Genomic DNA, 22,914 nt, shown 5'->3' with positions numbered 1-22,914 from the left:
AAGAGATCCTTCTTTACAGTGTTATAAAGTTTAAGTTGATGTCCAAATTCTGACCTATTGTGACTGAATGGATATACTTCGTCTTTACTACAAATTCAGAACTAAGAAGGGACTGTTTCCACATGGCCAAAGCCTCTGGAAGATTGCACGAAACTCACAGAATGAAGCATCTTCCTAGCTCAATTTTATGGTGCGATCCCGTTTAATGGTGCGATTTCTGATGTCATTGCACCATTAAAGGGGATCATGCGGGGAAATCAAGCTAGGAAGATGCTTCGTTCCATGAGTTTTGCGCAATCTTACGGGCACATGTGAAAATGGCCATGGTCAGCCTTGGTCAGAATTTGGATGGAAAATCAACACTGAAGGCCAGGGTTGCTACACTGAGGAAGGCAATGACAAACCACCTCTGAACATTGCTTGCCTTGAAAGCCCCATGAGTTGGCTGCAACGTGCACAAACACACACTGTAAACATTTAGTTTTCCTGCTACTTTCTGAGGGCAAAAATTACGTTGGCATATTTTATATCTATCTTCTCATAAGGTGCAAGATGGCCATGAAATACAATTGATTGCATATCCAGAAATCAAGTGATTGCATACCCAGCCAACTTTCCCCTTGCATCTCACCCACTTCTACTCTTGACGCCTGTGTCACATGATTAGTTTTTGTTCATGCAAGTCTCATAATCCCCAGCATAGCCTTTTCGGGTTGTCACAGAGGACCCCTCCTCCCTTTTTCACTAGTGGAAAATCTTCCAATCCAGCATATATGTACACATGTATGTATGCACTTATAAGTAATAAACATGAAAAATAGTTACTTGTTAAGAAGTGATGTGGGAGTCTTCTGTTTTATGATAGGAAGGGGGGAAAGCAGAGTGGAATGACTATACTGTTCTGGACCTACTTACAAAGCAAGTTGAGTTGAGTTCCCACTTGAAGAAATTTGAGAGCCATTGCTTTATGGAATAAATATCCTTGCCCCTCCACACAAAATCCCTCCCATCCAGACATCTAATTTTGTACAATTTGGAATCCATGCAATGTAATGGCGGGGAAGGGAAAATTTACCCTTAACTTTTGGAGCAGAAAGTTAACATTTCCACTGCTCCAGTGGTAACCCCTCCGCCCCCCCCCGCCCCATTTTCAAATCACAATTTTTGGGGAACTTATTTTAAGAACCTACAAAGTGAAATGAATCCAAATTAAAGGGCCTAGTATTAATATTGCTGAATATAGGACATCCTACTATATAAAAGGCAAGCTGTATTGACGATGACTCACTTTTTATCCCTGCGCAGGCGCACTTGGAGGCCCCTCCGTGGGGATGAAAAGTGAGTCATTGGCAACACAACTTGCCTTGGAGGCACTAAGGAGGGCGCCACAGCTGTGGGAAATCCTGCTGTGGCAATATGATCTTCCAGAGGCTGTTTTCTAGAGCCTGCTGTTTACACAATGGACTGGGTTGCTCATAAATATATATCAATATACAAAAATACATGCATTTATTACAAAGTTTAAAAATAATTACAGGCCCAAATACAGCCTCAGTTCAGATTAAAATCAAACAAAAATCTCAGACAAAGACCTTATGTGACCCTGACTAAACGTGTTCAAGCCTTATGGCCTTCTTCAGTGGTCAAACATAGTTATTAGACATTAGCTCCAGACAATGCAATAATATTACATTAATTAGTAAATACAGGACCAAGTTGAAATAGTGTTCTAATTAATATCAATAACTCATGGCAGAGATGTACTTAAGAGGCCTTAATTGAAATCACCTTCTACCCAAGTCAGGTACACGTGTCTTGAATAGTAATTCAGTTGTGTACCTTCCTATTCTGGTCCAAGGAAATCAAACCTAAGTGCAGTTTGCAGTAACATAATAGTGTATAGTGCACTATAATGAAATATGATATGTAACCTTGGGGTGAGAATCTGAATTTATCTCTAACACTTCCACACACCACATCCAAGATCAATCCTTCTGTGAGAAAGCAAAGACTTTTTAAATGAAAAGCTGACTCAGTTGTAAATATATTAGATTTTGTGGATATGGGTTAGTGGCCACCCAGCCAAAGTAAAAACTAATCGGTCAACTTTGAAAGGTTCTGCTCAGGCATATGTTCCATTTCAAAATGGTAATAATGCTTTGCATCAAGGCTATAGTGAGGATGGAGCCCATGGGAGTTCTGCTCCACTAGAAGTTTTTAAAATAATGTTACAACAGCTACCATTTAAAGGAGAGGAGAGGTGTGCACCCGAAAAAGATTCGGGTTTCCCGCTTCAGCTATCCCGCTTTGGGTTTGAGAAGCGGCAAGAAAAGTGTTGCTTTCAAATGTCCCACCACGTTCTTCATCCAATGGGAGGGGGAGCCTGATCCCCCTCCCATCAAGTACAGAAAGTGGCAGGGGCATTTGAAAGTGACCCTTTTCGTTTTGCTTTCAAGTGGCACGAAAAGGGTGACTTTCAAACTTCCCATCCTGCTGCTTTTCCCCCTCGATGGGAGGGGGAGGAGGGCTCCTTCTTTCCCCTCACATCAGAGGGGAAAAGCAGCAGGACAGGAAATTTAAAAGCAAGCAGCACATTCATGCCGTTTGTGATGCAAACAGCTAGAAAAGTGCTGCAGGTGCTGCTGCCGCTTCTCCCGAAGCTTTCCGAAGTGATACAAACTGCTTCGGAAAGCTTTGCTTCGGGATTTCCGAATCGGCCCAGTAGCACTGGGGCTGATTCAAGAATCCCAAATCTTTCCAAATTGGGCCTGATTCAAGTTAAAAACCCAAATCAGAAACCTGAAGCACACATCCCTATTCACCACCTCCAATTGTGGAAAGATATATATATATACTTAAGTCTTCTGAAATGTTTGAGTTGAGACTTACTACTTTGGTATCTGTGTGACACTATCACTTGATGTCTGCCCATAAACCTGGGAGAAGAACCTTGCAATCTGTTCCTGCAACTGCTTCAAGATAGATGCTGCTAAGTGCACATACACGAAAAACCAGGCAACATATATTCCACAAGATTATTTAAAGAGGAGCATGCAACTGTGCATGCTCAAAGAGGTAGGGAACTACAAAATCGGTGCACAATAAATAGTCAGTAATGACCCAACCATGGGGGTGATACTTGCCTTTTGTTCGGTGATTGATAAAATTTAATTTGCAGAATATTAAAGCACAAAAGCAGAAAGTTTGTTACATTATCAAGGCATGACCGGACCATCACCCTCTGGCATAAGCAGCTATCATGCAGGTGCGAGCTCTCAATGTACTGTTTGAGATGAATTTCAATAAAATACTGACCCAGTCTGATCAGTAGCTCACCTCCCATGTAAGCAAGGGCATTCAATCAAGGAAAGTTCACCTGGCAATCACACTCACAGCGAAGATCTCAGCATTTCTGATTCTTATTCAGCTTGCACATTTCTGCCACTAATAGTAAAGGTGTTATGTGTTTGGGTTCAGAGTGTACATGCCCCCCCCTCCACTGCACCTCTCCTCCCCAAAGCATACCCATTTGTGGCATGTTGGACCAAAAGGTGCTCAACTCTGTCAAACTCCTTTGAGCCCCATTTGTGTTGGCAGGATTTGAATAGCATGAAAAAAATCAGGACTCCAGCCTCAAACCCCTCCCTGTCCCCCGGCCAAAGTCTTTCCTCTCTGAAAAATCCCAGAGCTCTGCAGTATCACAGGGGTCTCTGGGGCAGTCCCCAGTTCCCTGGAAGAAACAGGGTGCCAGGAAAATGTAGCTGAGAGTCTCTCTACACAAGACATCCGACACAGGAATGCTCAAGTGAAAGATCTTAGACTTGTTCTCCCATTGTGGATACACATGAACTGCTAGGAAAACTGAGTACACTTGAACATAAGACCACACAGAAAGTAAGTCACGTGAGCATTCCCATGTAAGATGTCTTGTGTAGAGAGACTCGAGTGAATGGTTTTCCAATTGCAGTCAGGATTCTCTTAGGAGCTGGGAGATGAACTAAAATGTTTCCAGGAGGCAATGGACCTTTTGCAAGCACCTAACCATACCAACATCCCAAACGGTGTATATGGGAGGGGGGAGGCAGAAAGAGAAGATGGCAAAAGGGAACAACAAGGATAACAGAGAAAGAACATTTGCAAACATACTTAAGCTTCATTTCACCAGGAGATTTTTATGTACCACAGTAATAAACTCAGTCTGCTTGGCACATTCTTTTTCGTTTTCCTTTCAATTGTATCACATCTAGAATTACAACTGAGAGCAGCCAATGTACCTTACTCCTTCCACTGTGAAGGTCTTTCAAAAATGAAACAACTACAAAACACACAGTTCGAGATTATTTTGTGAGCATGTCGATCTTTCTCGGCTGTGTATCACTTGCACAGAAATAGGGTGTAGGAAAAGAAATTGGGACGGACAGAATGTGTTGTTCTAGGAATAGAGTGATTTACAAAAACAGCATCGTGACCCTGGAAACGTTTTAATTGCAACTGTTGATCTCAAAGAGAATAGGGCTGATTCCGCACACATTGGATAATGCACTTTCAATGCACTTTATCAATCGTTTGAGGTGGATTTTTTGTTCTGCACACAAAAAAATCTGTTCCAAATGAACTATAAAGAGGATTGGAAGTGCATTATCCAACGTGTGTGGAATCAGCCTACATTTCAGACCGGGGCTATACACATGGTTACTTTCGCTGTAACATCGATTCATACCCCATTATCCATATTGCAACGTATTTCTTTTTAAAGAAAACAGCAGGTTCTCACGCCGTTCCAATAAAACAATACACAGAAGGACATGAAGACTCAGCATTAAAGCCCAAGCTAGGCATGTTTTTAATGGCTGCACACTGTCTAAATTCTCATTAATGTGAGATTTTTATGGATTAAGATAGCAAAAATTGCCTTTGGCTACAAGTTTGTTGCTAGAGGACAATGAGGTTTTTGAACAAATGAATGTGTGGGAACAAAGTCCAGGCTTAAATTAAAAAAAAAAAACTCTGACGACTCCTGGAAGTCCATAGAACATATAGTTTGAGTCTTAAGGTTTAAACCCAGCCTATTTCTGTAAAGGAAAATGTGTCTGTATTAGGGCTGCCAGCTCCAAGTTGGGAAATTCCTGGAGATCTGGGGGGTAAAACCTGGAGAAACCTGGAGAAAGTGGGGTTTGGGGAGGGAAAAGACCTTAGCATAGCATAATTCCATAGATTCCACCCCCCAAAGTAGCCATTTTCTCCTGGTGAATTGATCTCTGTGGCCTGGAGACCAGTTGTAATTCCAGGAGATCTCCAGTCACTACCTGGAGGCTGGCAACCACAGTCTGTATGAATATAATTGCTGGAGCAGCAACAACCCACTGACTCATATTCAAGGAAGATTTTTAAAAACAGTTCACATGGACCAGAAAATATATACAACAATGAACTAAAATAAAACGGGGAAGCATATGTCATCTCTTTTTTTCATTTTTTATACATCCAACTTGATAAAGACTTCTGACAAACTGAAAAGCTTGCTCACTGTTTGATGTCCTTTTTGGTGGGTCCAAATAAAAACGATTGCATGGATTTTGTTCTTGTTTTAAAATGAAACATATGTTAGGAATTCTGTTTTCCCCAATGATAATTTAGGAGATACACTATATTAAAAAAGGCAAGCTTTTAAAAACTCCGACTTTGCTTATTTTGTTACTGAATTATGCAAGTCATACAAAACTGGGGCAGGGGAGAACGAACTGGGGAGTCTCAGGTTCAAATCTCCAATCAGCCACAAAGCTCCCTTTCTCTCTCTCTCTCTCTCTCTCTCTCTCTCTCTCTGAGCTTTTAAAGATGTTTTAATTGATTATAAGCTTTGCTGCTATTAGCCTTGCCATTTAGAAGAGTGTACAGCATTTAATTTTACTGTTTTATAATATTACTTTTATTATTAGTCACGTGCCTCTTATGTCAGAAAAATGGTGTAAACATTACATACAAAGAAACAAAATGTGTCTCAATAAATCTTAATGAGCTTTTCATTGAATCATTGGGTTGGAAGGGACCTCCAGGGTCATCTAGTCCAACCCCCTGCACAATGCAGGAAATTCACAACTACCTCCCCCTCCCCACAACCCCAGTTCCATGCCCAGAAGATGGCAAAAAAAAAACCCTCCAGGACCCCTGGCCAAACTGGCCTGGGGGAAATTGCTTCCTGATCCCAAAGTGGTGATTGACATTACCCTGGGCTTGTAAGAAGGGGCCATGAGAACTAAGCATGGATGTAACCCTTCCTGCCCTCCCTCTCATGATCTGCCCAGGTTCACAGAATCAGTACTGCTGTCAAATGGCCATATGAGACAGACTGAAGAAAATGAACTAGAGAAGATCCGATCCGATCCAAGCCACACAGTCGCGCCCGACCCTCGGCTACTCCGTAGATCGTCCCCCTCCAGGCCTTTCTGTCCTATAGTGCGTCGAGGGAGATCCGCAGAGTCTCACAGTGAAGTTTTTACAGGGTAGTGCACCACTGCTTTCCCCAACCCAACACACTCAGCCGTACGACAGCCACGAATGGTAAGTCATACGTTGCCACCCCCTTGGCACTCTGAGCCGGTGTGGGATAAGGGGGAGAGAAGATCAGTTGGCACCTTTCTATCTCCCCCCACACACACACACACCATTAATGAGTTCAGAGAGTGGCTCCTCACACTCCATGTCATGCTGGGACAATGGAGGCAGGGGTCTGGCCAGGAGAGTCAGGTTGGTGTAGTGGTTAAGAGTGCTGGGACTCTAATATGGAGGACTAGGTTTGATTCCCCACTCCTCCGCTTGAAACCAGCTAGGTGACCTCACCTCTGGTGACGTCATTGCACTGCTGCAGGTGCATGAGCACACTTTGCAATGGGCTGATTTGGGCCTCAAACAGGCCCAATTAGGCCCATTTGGGGTCCAAATTGGCCCACTGCAAAGCGTGCATGCTCTCAGAGCAGCACAATGATGTCACTCTCGGGAGTGAAGTCATTGCGTCTCCCCCAGGAGCGTGTTCCTGCGCCCTTCTCTCCCACCGGCCAGGTGAGTGATGATGGGGGGTGGAGGGTAAAAGTAAGGGATACCCTGCCTCCACATAAGCAGCACTAAGAAGGCAGAGTGGCTCAGTAGATGTGCGTGTGTGTCAAGGATATTGCCCGTTCTGAAGACACAGTCAGCATTCCTACATAATGTGCCAGCTGGTGGTCAGTATAGTTTCAGAGGTAGAGAGCAGATGTCAGTCCCTGGCAGGTAGATCCCTCAAGCCCATCCACAGTGAACACATGTCGGTTCCAGCAGAAGTAGCTTTATTAGAATCTATGCAGTTCAGGTCTGTACTCCTGCGCTCCAAATGACAGTTAAGGTTTAGGCGTGCAAGCCTACACGAGTTCTGTGAGAATCTATTTAGTTATGACTATGCATCAGGTATACAATAAAGTATTCCCAGCATCTGGGACGAGTAGTGAAAGCTGGCATCTAGACACACCAAGGTCACGGTTAGCTGAGACTCGCATATTTCTCTAAGATAACCAGGGAGGCCCGTTCTGGGTCTTAAGCAAGTAACATCTGCAATATGGTTATGAATGATCAGAGAGGGTACACATCAAGTTAGCAATAAGGCAGTATAGCTTCAGCATATTGCGGCACAAGCAGTACAACAAACAGACAACCATGGCATGACTGTACACAGACATGACAGCAGACTACATCCTACAAGATTTGGGTTCAAATCCCTGCGAGGCCATGAAAGTCATTTCATGGTCTTGGGCCAGTTGCTCCCTCTCAGGTTATTGTCGGAGTAAAATGAAAGGAATCATGCCACTCTAAGCTCCTTAGAGGAAGAATGATTTTTTTTAAAGATAGAAATACCAACTATTTTACTTGAAGTGGCTTAAGAAAAGATTTCCAATTCTAGGTTCGCATGGGTCCTGCTTGCCTGAGGTATTCCATTATCTGAGGCAGCATGTGTTCTAAAGGGGCAGAAGAAGGTCACTGCTGGTACAGCTGGAAGCCAGGAAGGGCAGGGCAGAGAAGGTGGGACAGAGGCAGAGGCTACGGCTTGTCCTCACTGCTATAGGCAGGCAGCACTCATGCCCTGCAGAGTAAAGAGCCAAAAGTTTTGCTCACACCCCCTGGCAGGCAGGCCAGTAAGCTTTCAGAGATGGGCAGGGGAGGGATGAGGAATAAGACAAGCTGTGCTGCCCAAAGACAGATGGGTAAACTGCAGACAAAGGGTTTAAATTCATCCTTAGCAACGGCAAAAAGCAAACATACAGACTCATCTGTGAGAAATCGGTGAAGGATAAGATTCTCTTTCTCTAACATGTAAGATAAAGGAACGCATGAAAAATCTGTGATCTTGCACCATCGATCACTGGATCCAACCCACGAGTTTCCCTTTATCAAAATTTTATAGTATTTCTGAACAAGCCAAAGCATCAGGAATGAATCAGGTACACTTTGCAGGGGCCTTCTGAGTTACAAGTCTATATGATCTACTTACGCTGTTTTATTTCTGAAATATTTTGTTTTTTCTTTCATGGGTCATCAGATTTTATGTGCACGAAGGGAGCAAGGAGGCAGGGAAATTGTGATGGGAATCACATTGTAAGTTGGTTTGAAGCCCAGAAAAATTATGCCCAGGCTTTCTTTTTCTTTTTCTTTTTTTAAAGCTACTACATTTTTGGAATGTTTATCTGCAAAATGTTTTACTCCGCTTCTTTTTTTGTAGCAAAGTTGCAAACCGCAGATAATCCCCAACAACCAGATAACTGCTACAGAGAAATACAAAAAGGAGAACATAAATTCCTGAAGTGATCTTTAATGCAGTGGAAAGTACTTAAAATGCAGCCACACATTTGCTGCATTCTTGAGTCGAAAACTATGATTTGCCAAAGCAAATCAAAAGCAAACTGGATGCCATTGCCACATGACTTTATGTACACATTTCTCCACAAAAGAAGTAATGCCCCTCTTGGAAACCGTTCATCCTCTGAAGCAACCCTGACAAAACAGAGATTCAGCATGAAGAGCCGCGGAACATCAATTGACCCTATTTGTGGCTATTTTAAGTCCATGCTCAAAGATGGCAATGGCAAAGACAGGCTCTTCTGCCTTATGTAAGGGGGAACTTCGTGTCGAGGAAAACATTGGCAGCTGTTGAACTTCAGCCAAAGCTTCCTTCCCTTCCCACTGAGGAGTTCCCTCGCCTAGCAGTAAAACACAACTGCTCAACAGAAAATGAGAAATTGGCTTATAACTGGAGAATCCTATACAAAAGCTTTGTTCAAGTATTCATATTCCTATTGCACCATCAATATTCGTAGTTCTAAACAGAGTCAAACAATCAAATCAGAGAGGCCACTTTCCCAAAGTCTAACTTTCCAAGGAGGGAATGATCTCCAATCAACAATCGGACAAAGGAAGGACAATCCACGGAGACCATATGTTACAATATGGACAACTGAATGTACGCCAAAAAATTCTCATCCATCAATACATTTATAAATAATTATTCATTGTTTTAACAGGCACAGAATCCTCACAACTGCAAAAAAAAAATGTGCGGTGAAGAAATATTTCACAGCCGTGTGAACCTCCTCCCAGGAGGGGAGGCTCCCGGGGGGAGAATGGCAACGGGTTCGCTGGCTTCGTTGGTACCCCCGTTTCGCTGCACCTCGCTTCTTCACAAGCCTTTACAATGTGCAAAAAGGAATCTCCATCATTCAGAGTTAGTGTTCATTTCATCAAGGTTTCTCATCTCATAAATGGATTTGAGAGATCTGAGTTCAAATCCCTACTCCGCCATCATAAATACACACTCCCTCTCTCTCCTAGGGAGTTTCCTGTCCATCTATGCAGCTCCTCCATTCATGTCTGCATTTATTTATTTATGTCATTTATAGTCTGCCTTTCTCACTGAGACTCAAGGTGAATTACATAGTATGAGATCAGTACAATCAGTAACAGGACAAGGGTTAGGGTGTCTATACAGTGTCAAGGACATTTCCATAAGCAATGTTATAGGGTGAATAAATACAAGTTTCCAAAGACATAGCATTAGCAAGGATTCAATACGGAGTTGAAGAATTGTTGAAACAGAACATAATCAATTTTAGGACTGACATTAGACAACATGAAGCAGAGGTAGTATACAGGAATACATATTTAGAGCAACAGATAATATGTAAGGCGACATAGTGGTGAAGTCTATAGTCCCTTAACTCATTAGTGAAAAATCTGAGACCCCTCCCTACAATACCACTCTCCTATCTGAGTAAAAAGGCCTTTTTGAATAATTCGGTTTTGCATCGTTTGTAGAAAGCTAGGAGAGTAGGGGCTCTCCTGATCTCCTCAGGCAGGCCATTCCACAGGGTAGGAGCCACCACAGAGAAAGCCCATGCATTTAAATGCCAATAGGTTGCTTGATTAAGACAGAGTTTCATTGGGATAAATGTGAGATTTAAATCACATATTCAGCTGTACATGAGAATTACTCAATATGTACAAAGATGCATATAGAGCATAAGCTATATAGTGTCTGTACATTTACAATACGGATAAAATACAATTTAGTTTTGTCTTGTTATCAGCATATTAATTGCAGCAAAAGGAAGTACAAGGGTGAGTTTACTGGGATGCTTTTATTCCTATTATTTTGCATTACTTATATTTTTTCCCCAATTTTTAAAAAAAAATTCAGCTAAACTAGTCATAAAAATCCAAATGACAAACAAAAAATACACTAAAGCCAACAGTTAGATATCCAATGAAACATCCGAACATGAACAAAGGGCTAACTTTCAAAGCCTGATTTGTGTGTTATTGTAGGGCTGCTAGGTCTGAAGGTGGGGGCAGGGGATACCCCACTCCCAGCCTCTGCATCCTGTTGCTGCTCGCCTAGGGGTGGAGGAGAAAGTCCCTAGGGAATGGGCCCGGGAGACAAGAACAATGAGTGCACTTCCCACGGGCACAACAACGTCACTGCTGGAAGTGCCATCATTGGACTCCCCGGAAGTATGCCCACATGAAGGAATTGGTGAGGTAAGTTCCAGGTCTCCACCATCCCATGGGGAGGTTATGGGGACTTGACAACCCTAGTTATGTACTATCAAGTCACTTATGGCTTATGGCAACCCTATGAATCGATGATCTCAAAAACACCCTATCCTTAACAGCTTTGCTCAGATTTTGCAAACTGAAGTCTGTGACTTCTTTTATTGAGTCAATCCATCTCATGTTGGGTCTTCCTCTTTTCCCACAGCCTTCTATTTTTCCTAGCATTATTGTCTTTTCTTCTCCTGATGTGACGGAAGTATGATAGTCTCAGATTTTTCATTTTAGCTTCTAGGAGGAATTCAGGCTTGATTTGTCTTTTTGGCTGTCTATAGTAAATAGTCCAGTAGCTCCTTTAAGACTAACCAACTTTATTGTAGCATAAGCTTTCGAGAACCACAGCTCTCTTTGTCAGATGAGAGTTTACGCTACAATGAAGTTGAATGAAGATCTCTTCAGATGCATGACGAGAACAGTACAGTAAAGTTGGTTAGTCTTAAAGGTGCTCCTGGACTCTTTACTATTTTTCAACTACAGATTAAAATGGCTAACTCCTCTGGATCTATAGTATCTATAAAACTCTCTTCCAGCACCACTTTTCAAATGAATCAATTTTCTGCCTGTCAGCTTTCTTCACTGTCCAATTTTCACATGCATATATAATAATGGGGAATAGCACAGTATGAATTGTCTTGGAGTCCAGCAACTAAAGGGAGATGGGGAAAAAGTATTTACAAAATAACTGGAAAGAGAAAGGGGGAACCTTTGCCAGGCTGACACCTAACAAAACAACTTTTGAGAATTCCAGGACAGCAGCTGAGAAGTCCTTGCTCGATATCTACAAGTCCTCCTACCCATAAACTATAGGGAGCTCCAGACATGATGAAGGGAAAGTTTTAAGATAAAAAAGAGCAGCACAGGATACTAGATGGGATGGAGGTGAAGTGAAAGCCTCGTGACTGTCTCAGAATAACAAAATAAGTTAACTAGGTCATGTAGGGCTGAGTTTTGACACTGAAAATATCAAAATGAAGCTATATGACATTTCAGCCAGGACTTTCCCTGCTTATATCTACTGCTATTGCATGAAACCAGCTCTTGAGATAAATAATATGAGATTCAGAAAGAGGCCAACAGTTTTGGGCTGTGAGCAAAACTTTTGCAGCACAAACAGCGACGCTAACTTCACCCTAATGAAATGTCAATAAAAGACTGTTACGATTGCCCAGATTTGGAATTGACTCTGGCCAAGGCCCTAATCGAGCAACATTTTCTACCCGCTTACACAGGTCCACTCTCTCTGAAAAAAGGAACAAAAACAGCCTAGAGGTGAAGAAACAACGAAAGCTCAAAGAGAATGTCATCTCTCCATGTGAGGAAGTCCAATGAACATTTCAGCCCCTCACAATATCCTTGGGACACACCACAGCACACTTCGATTCCACGCAAAGCTAAACTGAATGTTACAGCCCCCATTTTTTTTTTACTCAAAGAAACCCTCATACTCAATACATCTGAGAGCCAAACTACAAGTGACGTCTTACACAGGTTGGACACTAGTTGGCTTCCCTCAAGTTTTGATGGGAAATGTAGGCATCCTGGTTTTACAGCTTGGCTCTCCATTACAGCTGCAAGACCAGGATGCCTACATTTCTCATCAAAACTTGAGGGAAGCCGACTTGTGTCCAACCTGTGTAAGATGTCACTTTTAGTTTGGCTCTGAGTCCTGAGGTTTGAAGTGGAAGACTGGAGTGTGAGGAAAAGGGGCTCTGTAATCCTTTCCCCTCACACCGTTTTCCTGCTGAACATTCTCAAGAGCAGAGCACAGAGGCCAAAGGAGAAGAACAGAAATTTTCCTAACGAAATTCTCTTTTGCTGTTCTAAACAAAGCACTCATTCTGTCACCGGTTTAGAAAGGTTCAGGGCCTGGGGGTAGCGTTACCCTGTCCACTTAGCTCAGGTGACCTGGCACTTACCTTTTTGCTGGGCCCATGATGATCCACAAAGTGCATGCCCCCCCTCCAGCGAGACGACGTCACTTCCAGGAAGTGACATAATCATGCGGGGGCATGCACACACTTCGCAGAGGGCCAATTTGGGCCTCAAATGTGCCAAAACAGGCCCACTTGGGGGGGGGAATGGCCCACTGCAAAGCGCAGGAGAGATCTCGTGGTGGCGCGATGACATCACTCTTGAGAGCGACATTGTCACACTGCCCCGGAAGCACGCCCAGGAGGCGTGTTCTTGTGCCTTCCTCCCCCGCTGGCCAGGTAAGTGGAGGTAGGGGTCAGAGGGTGAAAACAGGGTTCCCCGCCCCCACCAGGGGAATGGGATCCCTAGCTGGGGGGAAATTCAAGTTACGGACAGACAACATTTAGCTTGCAGTTTCAAATGGCAGATACCAGATTATTTTCCTCAGGTTCAGTTCACCACTCAAGTGAGGCACGGCCTGAGAGCTTAGCTGAGACACTAGCAGCATTGCTGGAGTTCAATTTGTTCCCAGAGTGTCTGGCAAAAACAACCCCCATATTTCCTCTCTCTCCTCCGTCCTCCCTCATTATTCTTTGGCACATCAACGTCACTGATTTTGCCTCCTTTACAGCACTGGGGTCAAAAAGGTTGAAAACCCTTGGTTCAGAGTTTTCAAAGTAATAACCATTACCTTTTAAGGTAATTTCCTGCCTAATATTTATAGGTTTGAGTTCTAAAACTTACAAAATATGATTGTCTGACAGTATATTACAGATACGCTGCCAGCAGCTTCAGGAAACGAAAGGACCTTGCATAGGGTTGCCAGCTCCAAGTTGGGAAATTCTTGGAGATCTGGAGGGTGAAACCTGGAGAAACCTGGAGAAAGTGGGGTTTGGGGAGGGAAAGGACCTTGGCAGGGCATAATTCTATAGAGTCCACCCCAAAAGTAGCCATTTTCTCCAGGTGAACTGATCTCTGCGGCCTGGAGACCAGTTGTAATTCTGAGAGATCTCCAGCCACTACCTGGAGGCTGGCAACCCTAGCCTTGCATGATGCCTTAGTGTTCACGTACATGAATTTTCCTAAATGAGCAATAGAGACAAAATACATTGACTAAAAGATTTAACACCTAGGGAGAACAAGCTGATAATGAAGGATGAAAATAGTTCAAGCAACTTGTACTAAATTAAGGCAGTGTTCCCAGAAGTTAAGGATAAAATAGAAACGGAGGTCAGAAAACTCTCCCAAGTAAATAGGAAGTATTGGAGCATGCAGCAATTAATACTCAGTGGTTCCCTCCTCATTCCGTGTGGATTTCCCTAACAAATAACAACCTACACAAAGCTCGTTTCTCCCGGCTGAATCATGCATTTCTTTGAAACATCTCTTTTCAGTGTAGGGCACTGGACTTCAACCAACCAACCCCCCCCCCACCATCCCTATCACTTTTCATAAGAAAAACAAGCTGTTGTTGCAATTATCTTCCATGAATCCAGCTGTGAAACTCCAGAGACCACCATTTTCAACCAGAAAGGAGGGGGGAAATCAACAGTTCGGCTAACCTGGCATAAAAATGCTGGCTGAAATCCTTCGTAGAACCTTCACTGGTCTTTCCCTGCAACTTCTTTTCAGTTAAAAAGTAAAACTGGAACTGAAATCCTTAGCGACTCAAGGGCTATTGTTGACGTATTGCTCAATCAGCCTCTCATCCTTCAATGGATGTTCGCTTCCACCCAAATTAAACGCATGAACTGCAGAGAACAGTTTGGGAACTGTTAATCTGTGTCCTCTTTTTAAGAAGTGAAATGTTGGGCAGGCTACAACTTCCTACACTTTTTATGTGTGTTGGGGGGGGGCAGGTCTTAGTAACAAGTTTGGGCAAGAATGACCTCCCAGCGATCTGCAAGGAGTTTTCCTGAAACACAGGTGCAAAAGAGTGATAAAAATATATCACACTATAGATGTCACTTTCTGTTCATGCAAAGGCAGAATACCGAGGGTATCAGTATGTTTCAGGGGTCTCTGAACAAACACAGACACAAGTAGCTTTTTCAAGCCCATCCAGTACCAAAGATCAGCAAAGCTGGATGCCTGCTAAGGACCAAAAAAGATCTCAGTACCGAGTTGAGAGAGCCAGTTTGGTGTAGTGGTTAAGAGCGGCAGGACTCTAATCTGGAGAACCCGGTTTGATTCCCCATTCCTCTACTTGAAGCCAGCTGGGTGACCTTGGGTCAGTCACAGCTCTCTCAGAGCTCTCTCAGCCCCACCCACTTCACAGGGTGATTTTTGTTGAGGGGATAATGAGAACAAACTTTGTAAACTGTGGGCGTTAAGTCATCCTGAAGGGCAGTATATAAATCGAATGTTGTTGTTGTTGTTGTTATATGCAGTCCACCCATTACAATCAAGCAATCAGAGGTCCCTCTGATTTCCTGCTTGGAGAGCCATTAGGAAGCTACAGAATATTAAACAACATTCAACTGTTTGTCCCAATGCTACTTCAACTAGGAAACAAAGATCATCCCAGAGGCTTCTGCAGTTCTTCAGGGGTCTCTGGGACAATCCCTCATGTCCTACATTTCTCTTTTGCTGCTTTCTATTTATTTACAAAGTGTATACCTTGCCTTTCTGCTCTCTGCAGGGCCACCAAGGTGGCTAAAAAATTAAAAAAACATACATAATAAATACACATCGCTAAAATCAATCCAAAATGCTTCATTAAAACCAAATCTAAAATACACATACAAAAACAAACATGGGGTTGACAGGTCCAGGTTGGGATATTCCTGGAGATTTGTGGGGTAGAGCCTGGAAAAAGTGGAATTTGGGGAGGGGAGGGGCCTCTATGGGGTATAATGCCATAGAGTCCAGTCCACCCTACGAAGCAGCCATTTTCTCCAGGGAACTGATCTCTGTGGCCTGGAGATCAGTTGGAATCCTGGGAGATCTCCAGCCACCAGCTGGAGGTTGGCAACCCTAAACAGCAATTAAAACATAGTGAAGGAAGGAGGGCTGACTGAAGGAATGTAAGACCTTAAAAAACAAGGAAAACTTAATCAACTGGAAGAGGACAGCAACAAAAGGGAACAACACTATGGTCATAGATGCAGAGGAGTTAGCCATGTTAGTCTGTAGTAGCAAAATCAGAAAAGTCCAGTAGCACCTGTAAGACTAACCAACTTTATTGTAGCATAAGCTTTCGAGAATCACAGTTCTCTTTGTCAGATGCCTGTAGCTTATGCTACAATAAAGTTGGTTAGTCTTAAAGGTGCTACTGGACTCTTTTTGATTTTACACACTATGGTGCCTCCCCACATGCTAGCCATGCCAACCTCCAGCTGGGGCCTGGAGATCTGGAACTACGACTGATCTCCAGGTGACAGAGATTTATTCCTCTGGAGAAAATGGCTACTACAGAGGGTGGGCTCTATGGCATTATATTAAGGATTGCAGGTGCCTGCTGGTGGCGGGCAACCTCCCATCAGTTGGCCCGTCTGCCTGAAGGTCACCAGCAACCAGCAGGAGGTTGCAGGCCACGTGAAAATCACCTATGACCAGCAAGCACCCTAGGCCTAAGTGTGGTACACACACTTCCAACAGGCATGATAACACTTCAGAAATGATGTCATCGCACCAGCCACAGGAGTGCGCCCGCGCTTCACTTGGGGCTGATTCTGGCCTCAAACGGGCCGATTCTTGAAGATTCCCAAAGTGCGGGAGCACTCCCGCAGCTGGTGTGATGACGTCAGTCCTGGAAGTGACATGCTAGGGGCATGTGCATTTTGCACGTGTGGAAAGAGCCTACTGCCTGTGAATATCTCCTCCCACCAGGAGGGTATGGTGACTTGGCAACTCTACATTATACCCTGCTGAGGTGCCTCCCCTCCTCAAATTCCACCCTCCTCGGGCTCCACCCCCAAATCTCTAGTATTTTCCCAACCCAAAGTTGGCAGTAGAGATGGGCATGAACAGAAAAAAAACTGAACATGATGTTAGTTGTTCGTTGCCATCCACAAACAGGGACTCACGAACAACCACAAACATGGTCCTGTTCATGAACATGTTCATGGTTGGCTGTTCGTGGGGGCCAGCAGGCTCTCCTCCAGCCATCATCCAAGTCAAGATCCCTACTGCACCACTCCCAGAAACCTTACCTGAGCAGGCAGCAGGAAAGGTACCAGTAATAAATAATAGGTTGGCCCAGAGCCTGGCAGCAGCCCTGGAACTTGAACGGGTAGATCCCTATCCCACCACACACAAAGAAAATTCAAGCTCCAATGCACTCTCTCTCTCAAAATGCCAACAGCAACTGTCTCTCCGCTGTCTGCAAAGTCAGAGCTGGGAGCCCCCCTCCCCCCTTTTCTTTGCTCCCTTGTTGTAACAAATTTGGAGCTCCACACTTGAAAGGAAGACCTGGCTATCAAGCTAAATTGGGCTTAGATTGGGGTTTCCAGGGCAACAGCAGGAGTTCAGACAATCCCTGCCTAAGTTGCCAAGGGAATTGATTGCAGGTGCCAGACTGTCTGGCTTGACGAACAGCAACGAATAATGAACGAGGCTTGCAATGACCACCTGTTCGCTTAGAGTGGGGCCTCATGAACAGCTTGTTCACGAACAGCAGATTGGGCTGTTTGTGGCTTTTTTTGTTTGTATTGCTGTTCATGCTCATCTCTAGTTGGCAGCCGTACCACCTTCAGGGAATAGAGAGTAGCATCTCTAGCCATTTCCGACTTCCTTTGGGAGGAAGACCTAGGAAGGCAGCATAGCTCTTTCATAGTCCCTTTAAGCTTAAAGAGTATGAAAGCCCTTAACCCCTTCTAACTCTATTTAGGATTGCACTGTAGTTCAAAAACATAAAAAGTATTTGGAAGATCTGGGGCAAAAGTTACAACTTGCAGATAAATAATCCATTCCCAATCTATCCCTTCCAGGCCTCTCATGTCCTTTAGATCAAAAACAGCTACTAAATCGTGTAAAGCAAAACTGCTGCCATAAAGGAAACTGTAGTAAAATGCAGCAAACACCAAACAATCTAATTTGGGATGCTCCTCTGGCTTGCCAGTTGCCAAAGTTGAAGCCTGAAAAACAGGGAGAGCTGATACCTTTTGACAGGATCCAAAACGAGAAGGCTGAACGTAAGGAACTTTTTCTCTTTTTAGATTGAAGCAACAGAAGTCTTACCGTTTATTCTCGTCCCCCAAATCTCAATCCAGCGTTTTGTTTTGTATAGAATCAAATATCGCTTCCAGTTTTAAAAGTGGAATTTTTCACCTGCCTTGAGTTCCAGGAAAGGTATGACTCAGCTTTTGGAACAGGAGGGGCTTTCCTAAGGATAAAAATATTTAGGCCCCAAATCTGATTTTTTGCTTTCCCTGTTCATCTGCACAAGGCATAACCGGATTTTTTTTGTAACCGAGGGATAAAGATGCAGCCCCATAAAAAAGTTTTTATATATTCACTGCAATGTTCCCAGAATAGCTCTTCTGGAACACGTGGTATATACGTTGTTGCCTAGCATCATGATGTTAGAAATGACCTCTTTAAATCATCCCTGTATGTTTAAACAACCCAGAGTTATATTCCAGTTTCAGCATGAAAAAACCCTCCCCTATAGCATGTTGTATGTTGCTGTCATTGTTTCTGTACACTGTACTTCTAATTTCACCTGCATGAAATATCAAAGAGTACGAATTAATTTGAAAAGGATGTTGGGGGGTGGGGCTGTCATTTCTTTTCTGAGTTCTGCTCTTGGCTATTACATAAGAGAAAAAACAATGTTGCATAATGGTTAGAGGGTCAGACTAGGATCTAGGAAGGTAAGGTAAGGTAGTCCCCTGTGCAAGCACCAAGTCATTACTGACCCATAGAGGGGGAGGGGTCACATCACGATGTTTTCTTGGCAGACTTTTGTTATAGGGTGGTTTGCTATTGCCTTCCCCAGTCATCTACTCTTTACCCCCAGGAAACTGGGTACTCATTTTACCAACCTCAGAAGGATGAAAGGCTGAGTCAACCTTGAGCCGGCTACCTGAACCTGGCTTCCGCCAGGATCAAACTCAGGTCATGAGCAGAGCTTGGGCTACAGTACCGCCGCTTACCACTCTGCGCCACGGGGCTCTCTGTAGGATTTAGGAAACAGATTCAAATACTCACTTTGCAATTGAAGCACACTGGGAAACTCTGGGCCATCACTCTCTCCCAGCTTATTCTATCTCACAGGGTCGATGTGGTGAGGCTTAAATGGAAGGGAAACTGATGTTGTACCAGACTTCCTACAAAATGTCCTGTCCCTTAATGTATGGAAATGTGTATTTGAAGCTAATCCTTTCCAAAGTGGGATTAGACACATCCATGGAGGAAAAAAAAGACATCAATAGCTAAATAGAACCTCCACATGTAGAGGAAGTATATCTGAGTAACAAGGCGTGCATCCTGATCTGGAGGGGCGTTGAAAAAGATTCTTATTTTCTGATTTTCAAGGTTGTGCACTAGGGATCGACAACTGGAGAGGGCAAGGCAACTCCAGACTGCGCTTCATTCAGTGACCACCCATTTGTCGGTTTAAGAGCAAAAGAAGGATGATGAGGGAACGACAGCTCTGACTCTGCAGCTTAGTATGGGGCAGCCCCCAAGGACATCTTTTTGCAAGACTGCAATAAATGTGAATGTTTATGGGTTGGACAGAAATTCATGCCTACTGCATAGGAAATCTGCCTTGCCATTGTGGTCACTGATCTATCCATCATGGTCTTAAGCAGGGCTTTTTTTCTGGGAAAAGAGGTGGTGGAACTCAGTGGGTTGCCCTCAGCAAGAATGGTCACATGGCTGGTGGCCCCGCCCCCTGATCTCCAGACAAAGGGGAGTTTAGATCGCTGCAGAGGGCAATCTCAACTGCCCTCTGTCTGGAGATCAGGGGGCGGGGCCACCAGCCATGTGACCATTTTCAAGAGGTTCCGGAACTCCGTTCCACCACGTTCCTGCTGAAAAAAAGCCCTGGTCTTAAGTATGTTTACTCAGAAATAAGTCCCACCAAGCTGAATAAGACCTACTCCCTATTTAGTATGCTTCGATTGGGGGAGGGTTTTATTTGCAGCAGCAAAACTGTCTGCGCCATGAATAGTTTCACCTGTTCAAATCTTGAATGTCAGGATGTCTTAGGGCTTCCAGGCCCTGGTGGGTGCCGGAGATCCCCGATTCCAGCCGCCGCCCCCTGCCACTAGTCTCCTGGCTGGTGTGGGGAATAAGCTTGGGAAGCAAAACACTTCCCAGGCGAGCCCACAGTGGGGACGTTCTTGGTGGGGCACGGTGACAGCACTTCCGGGAGTGATGTCACCGCACCGGCATGTTCCTGTGCTTCATTTGGAGACAATTTGGGCCCCAAACAGGCTTTTTCTTAAAGAATTGGCCTGGCGCAAAGTTTTTTAAGCTAGTAAGTGCCAGATGCCCCCCTCTTGCTGGGGAGGGTAAGGGGATCTGGCAAGCCTAGGAGCCAAGCTACAAGTGACGCCTGACACAGGTTGGACACTTGTCAGCTTCCCTCAAGTTTTGATGGGAAATGTAGGCGTCCTGGTCTTGCCGCTGTAATGGAGAGCCAAGCTGTAAAACCAGGACGCCTACATTTCCCATCAAAACTTGAGGGAAGCTGACAAGCGTCCAACCTGTGTCAGGCGTCACTTGTAGCTTGGCTCTAGGATGCTGTTAAAACAACAGGGCCTCTTTAAAAAGTGATCATCAAGCTCCAGGGTAACCGCAACACATGTGGAAAGTAAGTCCCAAATAAATTACTTTCCTGGCCCACAATGGAGCAAGTCTAGTACCTCTTGTAGATGTTTGTACATGTGGCTAGAAGCAGAAACAGGAAACCTTTCAAAATTAGCTTGGACCTGACAACAACCACATTTAATTTATATACCGCCCTTCAGGAGAACTAAACACCCTCTCAGAGCAGTTTACAAAGTAAGTCATTATTATCCCCACAACAAAACACCCTGTGAGGTGGCTGGGGCTGAGAGAGCTCTGAGAAGCTGTGACTGGCCCCACGCCACCCCATGCTTCAGGTGGAGGAGTGGGGAATCAAACCCGGCTCTCCAGATTAGAGTCCTCCACTCTTAACCACTACACCAAAGTGGCTTTGACCACAAAATGTTTGTTTCTTTACTTCATTTGCTTTTTCCCTCCTTGGGGACCTAGAGCACTCACATCATTCCACTCTCCTGTTTTATCCTCACAACAACCCTGTGAGGTAGGTTAGGCCAAGTGCATGTGACTGGCCCAAGGTCACCTAGCCTGCCTCCATGGCAGAGGGGGAATTTGGAATCTGTGTCTCCCAGATTCTAATAGCATGACACTCTTATCATTATCCCAGTGCAGGATGAAATTTACCAAATATGCATAAGCTTCTCAGGACATCAGGGCTGATAATGATAAATTCCATGCAGCATCTGTGCATTCCTGACGAATGGGTACTTCTGAAAACTGGCAAGTTTCAAGACCTTTCCTCTTGTACTAAACACACAAACTCTCCCCGACAACAAGTTTCCCACTTGCTCTTTTAACTGGCTGCAATTAGCACGCAGGCCACGTTTTAAGACCAAATAGTTTTTGCATTCTTCTGTCCATTAACAAGGCCACAGAACTAGAGCATTTCATCTGATAAATTCAGTGGAAGAAAGATCAGCAGTCAGCACTGAAACCCTTTCTAAATGAGATGAACTCCTCAAGAGTTAACCGAACTTAAATTTCTCCACTGGAGGAAGGAGTTGTTCCCCAGGAAATACAAGCAATTGTTGTAGTGCCATCCAAAAACTTTGAGAAAGCAGTGCATTTCTTTTATTTTAAAAAGCTTCCTAACATCACAAAATAATTTAATTGGCATTTCAGAGCTGTCGCAAGAGCTCCAATTGGCTTTATACATGAAGGGGGGGGGGAGATAAGGAACCTACAGTCTTTGAAGATTATACTCTTGCCTTACATAAAGTGAGCTCCGAAGTATTCCATACATCACAAAAAAAGGGAAAGAACCCCGTTTTCCCTTCAATGCTAAATATGCATCAGCTCCTAAATGCAGAAGTTTCTTCTAAAATCCTCTCTCCAGCAAAGCAAGTGTTTTTTCCAACATCCAGCCGTGTTAACTGGTGCTAAACTTATTACAGCTTTAGATAAATACAGCTCTAGATAAAAAACACTTTCAAATAATAAAAGGCAAACTTTTCCTTGCTGCATTTAAGGAATGTATTTTTTGAGTTGTCCCTTGAGCCCTTGCTAGAACATCTGCTTAAAGTTTTTTTCCCCTTCCACCTCAATCTTGTCTTTAAAATGATTCAATTACTAGAAACTCCTCTTTATTTGTTTCTTTAAACCTAGGGCTTCACGTTGTGGTTTCCTCTCCCAAGCTGCAGTTCATTTGGGGTTAAAAGAAGGGGGGGGGACACCAAGACAACTACAGCCTGATCCCATACATGCATTCCCTGAAATCCCCTTATATTCCAAGGGGGCTGTGAGTTCCCACGTTCATGGACACACAGAAGTTCAGCCCAGAAAAAAAGAGAAGAAACAGGCCTACCTTAAAACTTTCCAGCTTTTCAGTGGGTCCAGATCAGAGAGGATAGAAACCATTGTATTAAAAGACACAAATTCACAACTGCAGAGGTATCTGGCCACTATGAAGGAACCAGCCCTCCCTCTCTCTGCTTACTGAGCAGGAATGAAAACAGGCAGTTGTGGGGGGGGGGAGGAGGAATTAAAGCAACAGTTCTTCCTACTTTTCGAGCTGATAAGAACTTGTCTAGCTCTTTCTCCCTTGTTATACAAGCTGGCAAAGTCCTACTTTCACTGCTCTATCATCACTTGCCAAGGTCCCTCCTTTTTTTAAAAAAA

The 22,914-nt window shown here is 44.0% G+C and overlaps 1 protein-coding gene across 3 annotated transcripts in view; it reads right to left on the bottom strand.

The window, feature by feature from the left end:
• Positions 1 to 22,689, bottom strand: part of CELF2 (CUGBP Elav-like family member 2) — a 705,040-nt gene extending 682,351 nt beyond the window's left edge. For all 3 annotated transcript variants that reach the window (XM_054987889.1, XM_054987890.1, XM_054987891.1), the window contains exon 1: positions 22,601 to 22,689. In XM_054987889.1, the coding sequence (XP_054843864.1) occupies positions 22,601 to 22,653 (53 nt within the window). In that variant the 5' untranslated portion in view covers positions 22,654 to 22,689. The remainder of the gene's footprint in view (positions 1 to 22,600) is intronic.
• Between the last annotated feature and the right edge of the window lie 225 nt (positions 22,690 to 22,914).

This window comes from Eublepharis macularius, chromosome 9 (genome assembly GCF_028583425.1).
Source record: "Eublepharis macularius isolate TG4126 chromosome 9, MPM_Emac_v1.0, whole genome shotgun sequence".
NCBI lineage: Eukaryota > Metazoa > Chordata > Lepidosauria > Squamata > Eublepharidae > Eublepharis > Eublepharis macularius.
This window is presented reverse-complemented; position numbering and strand designations above follow the sequence as displayed.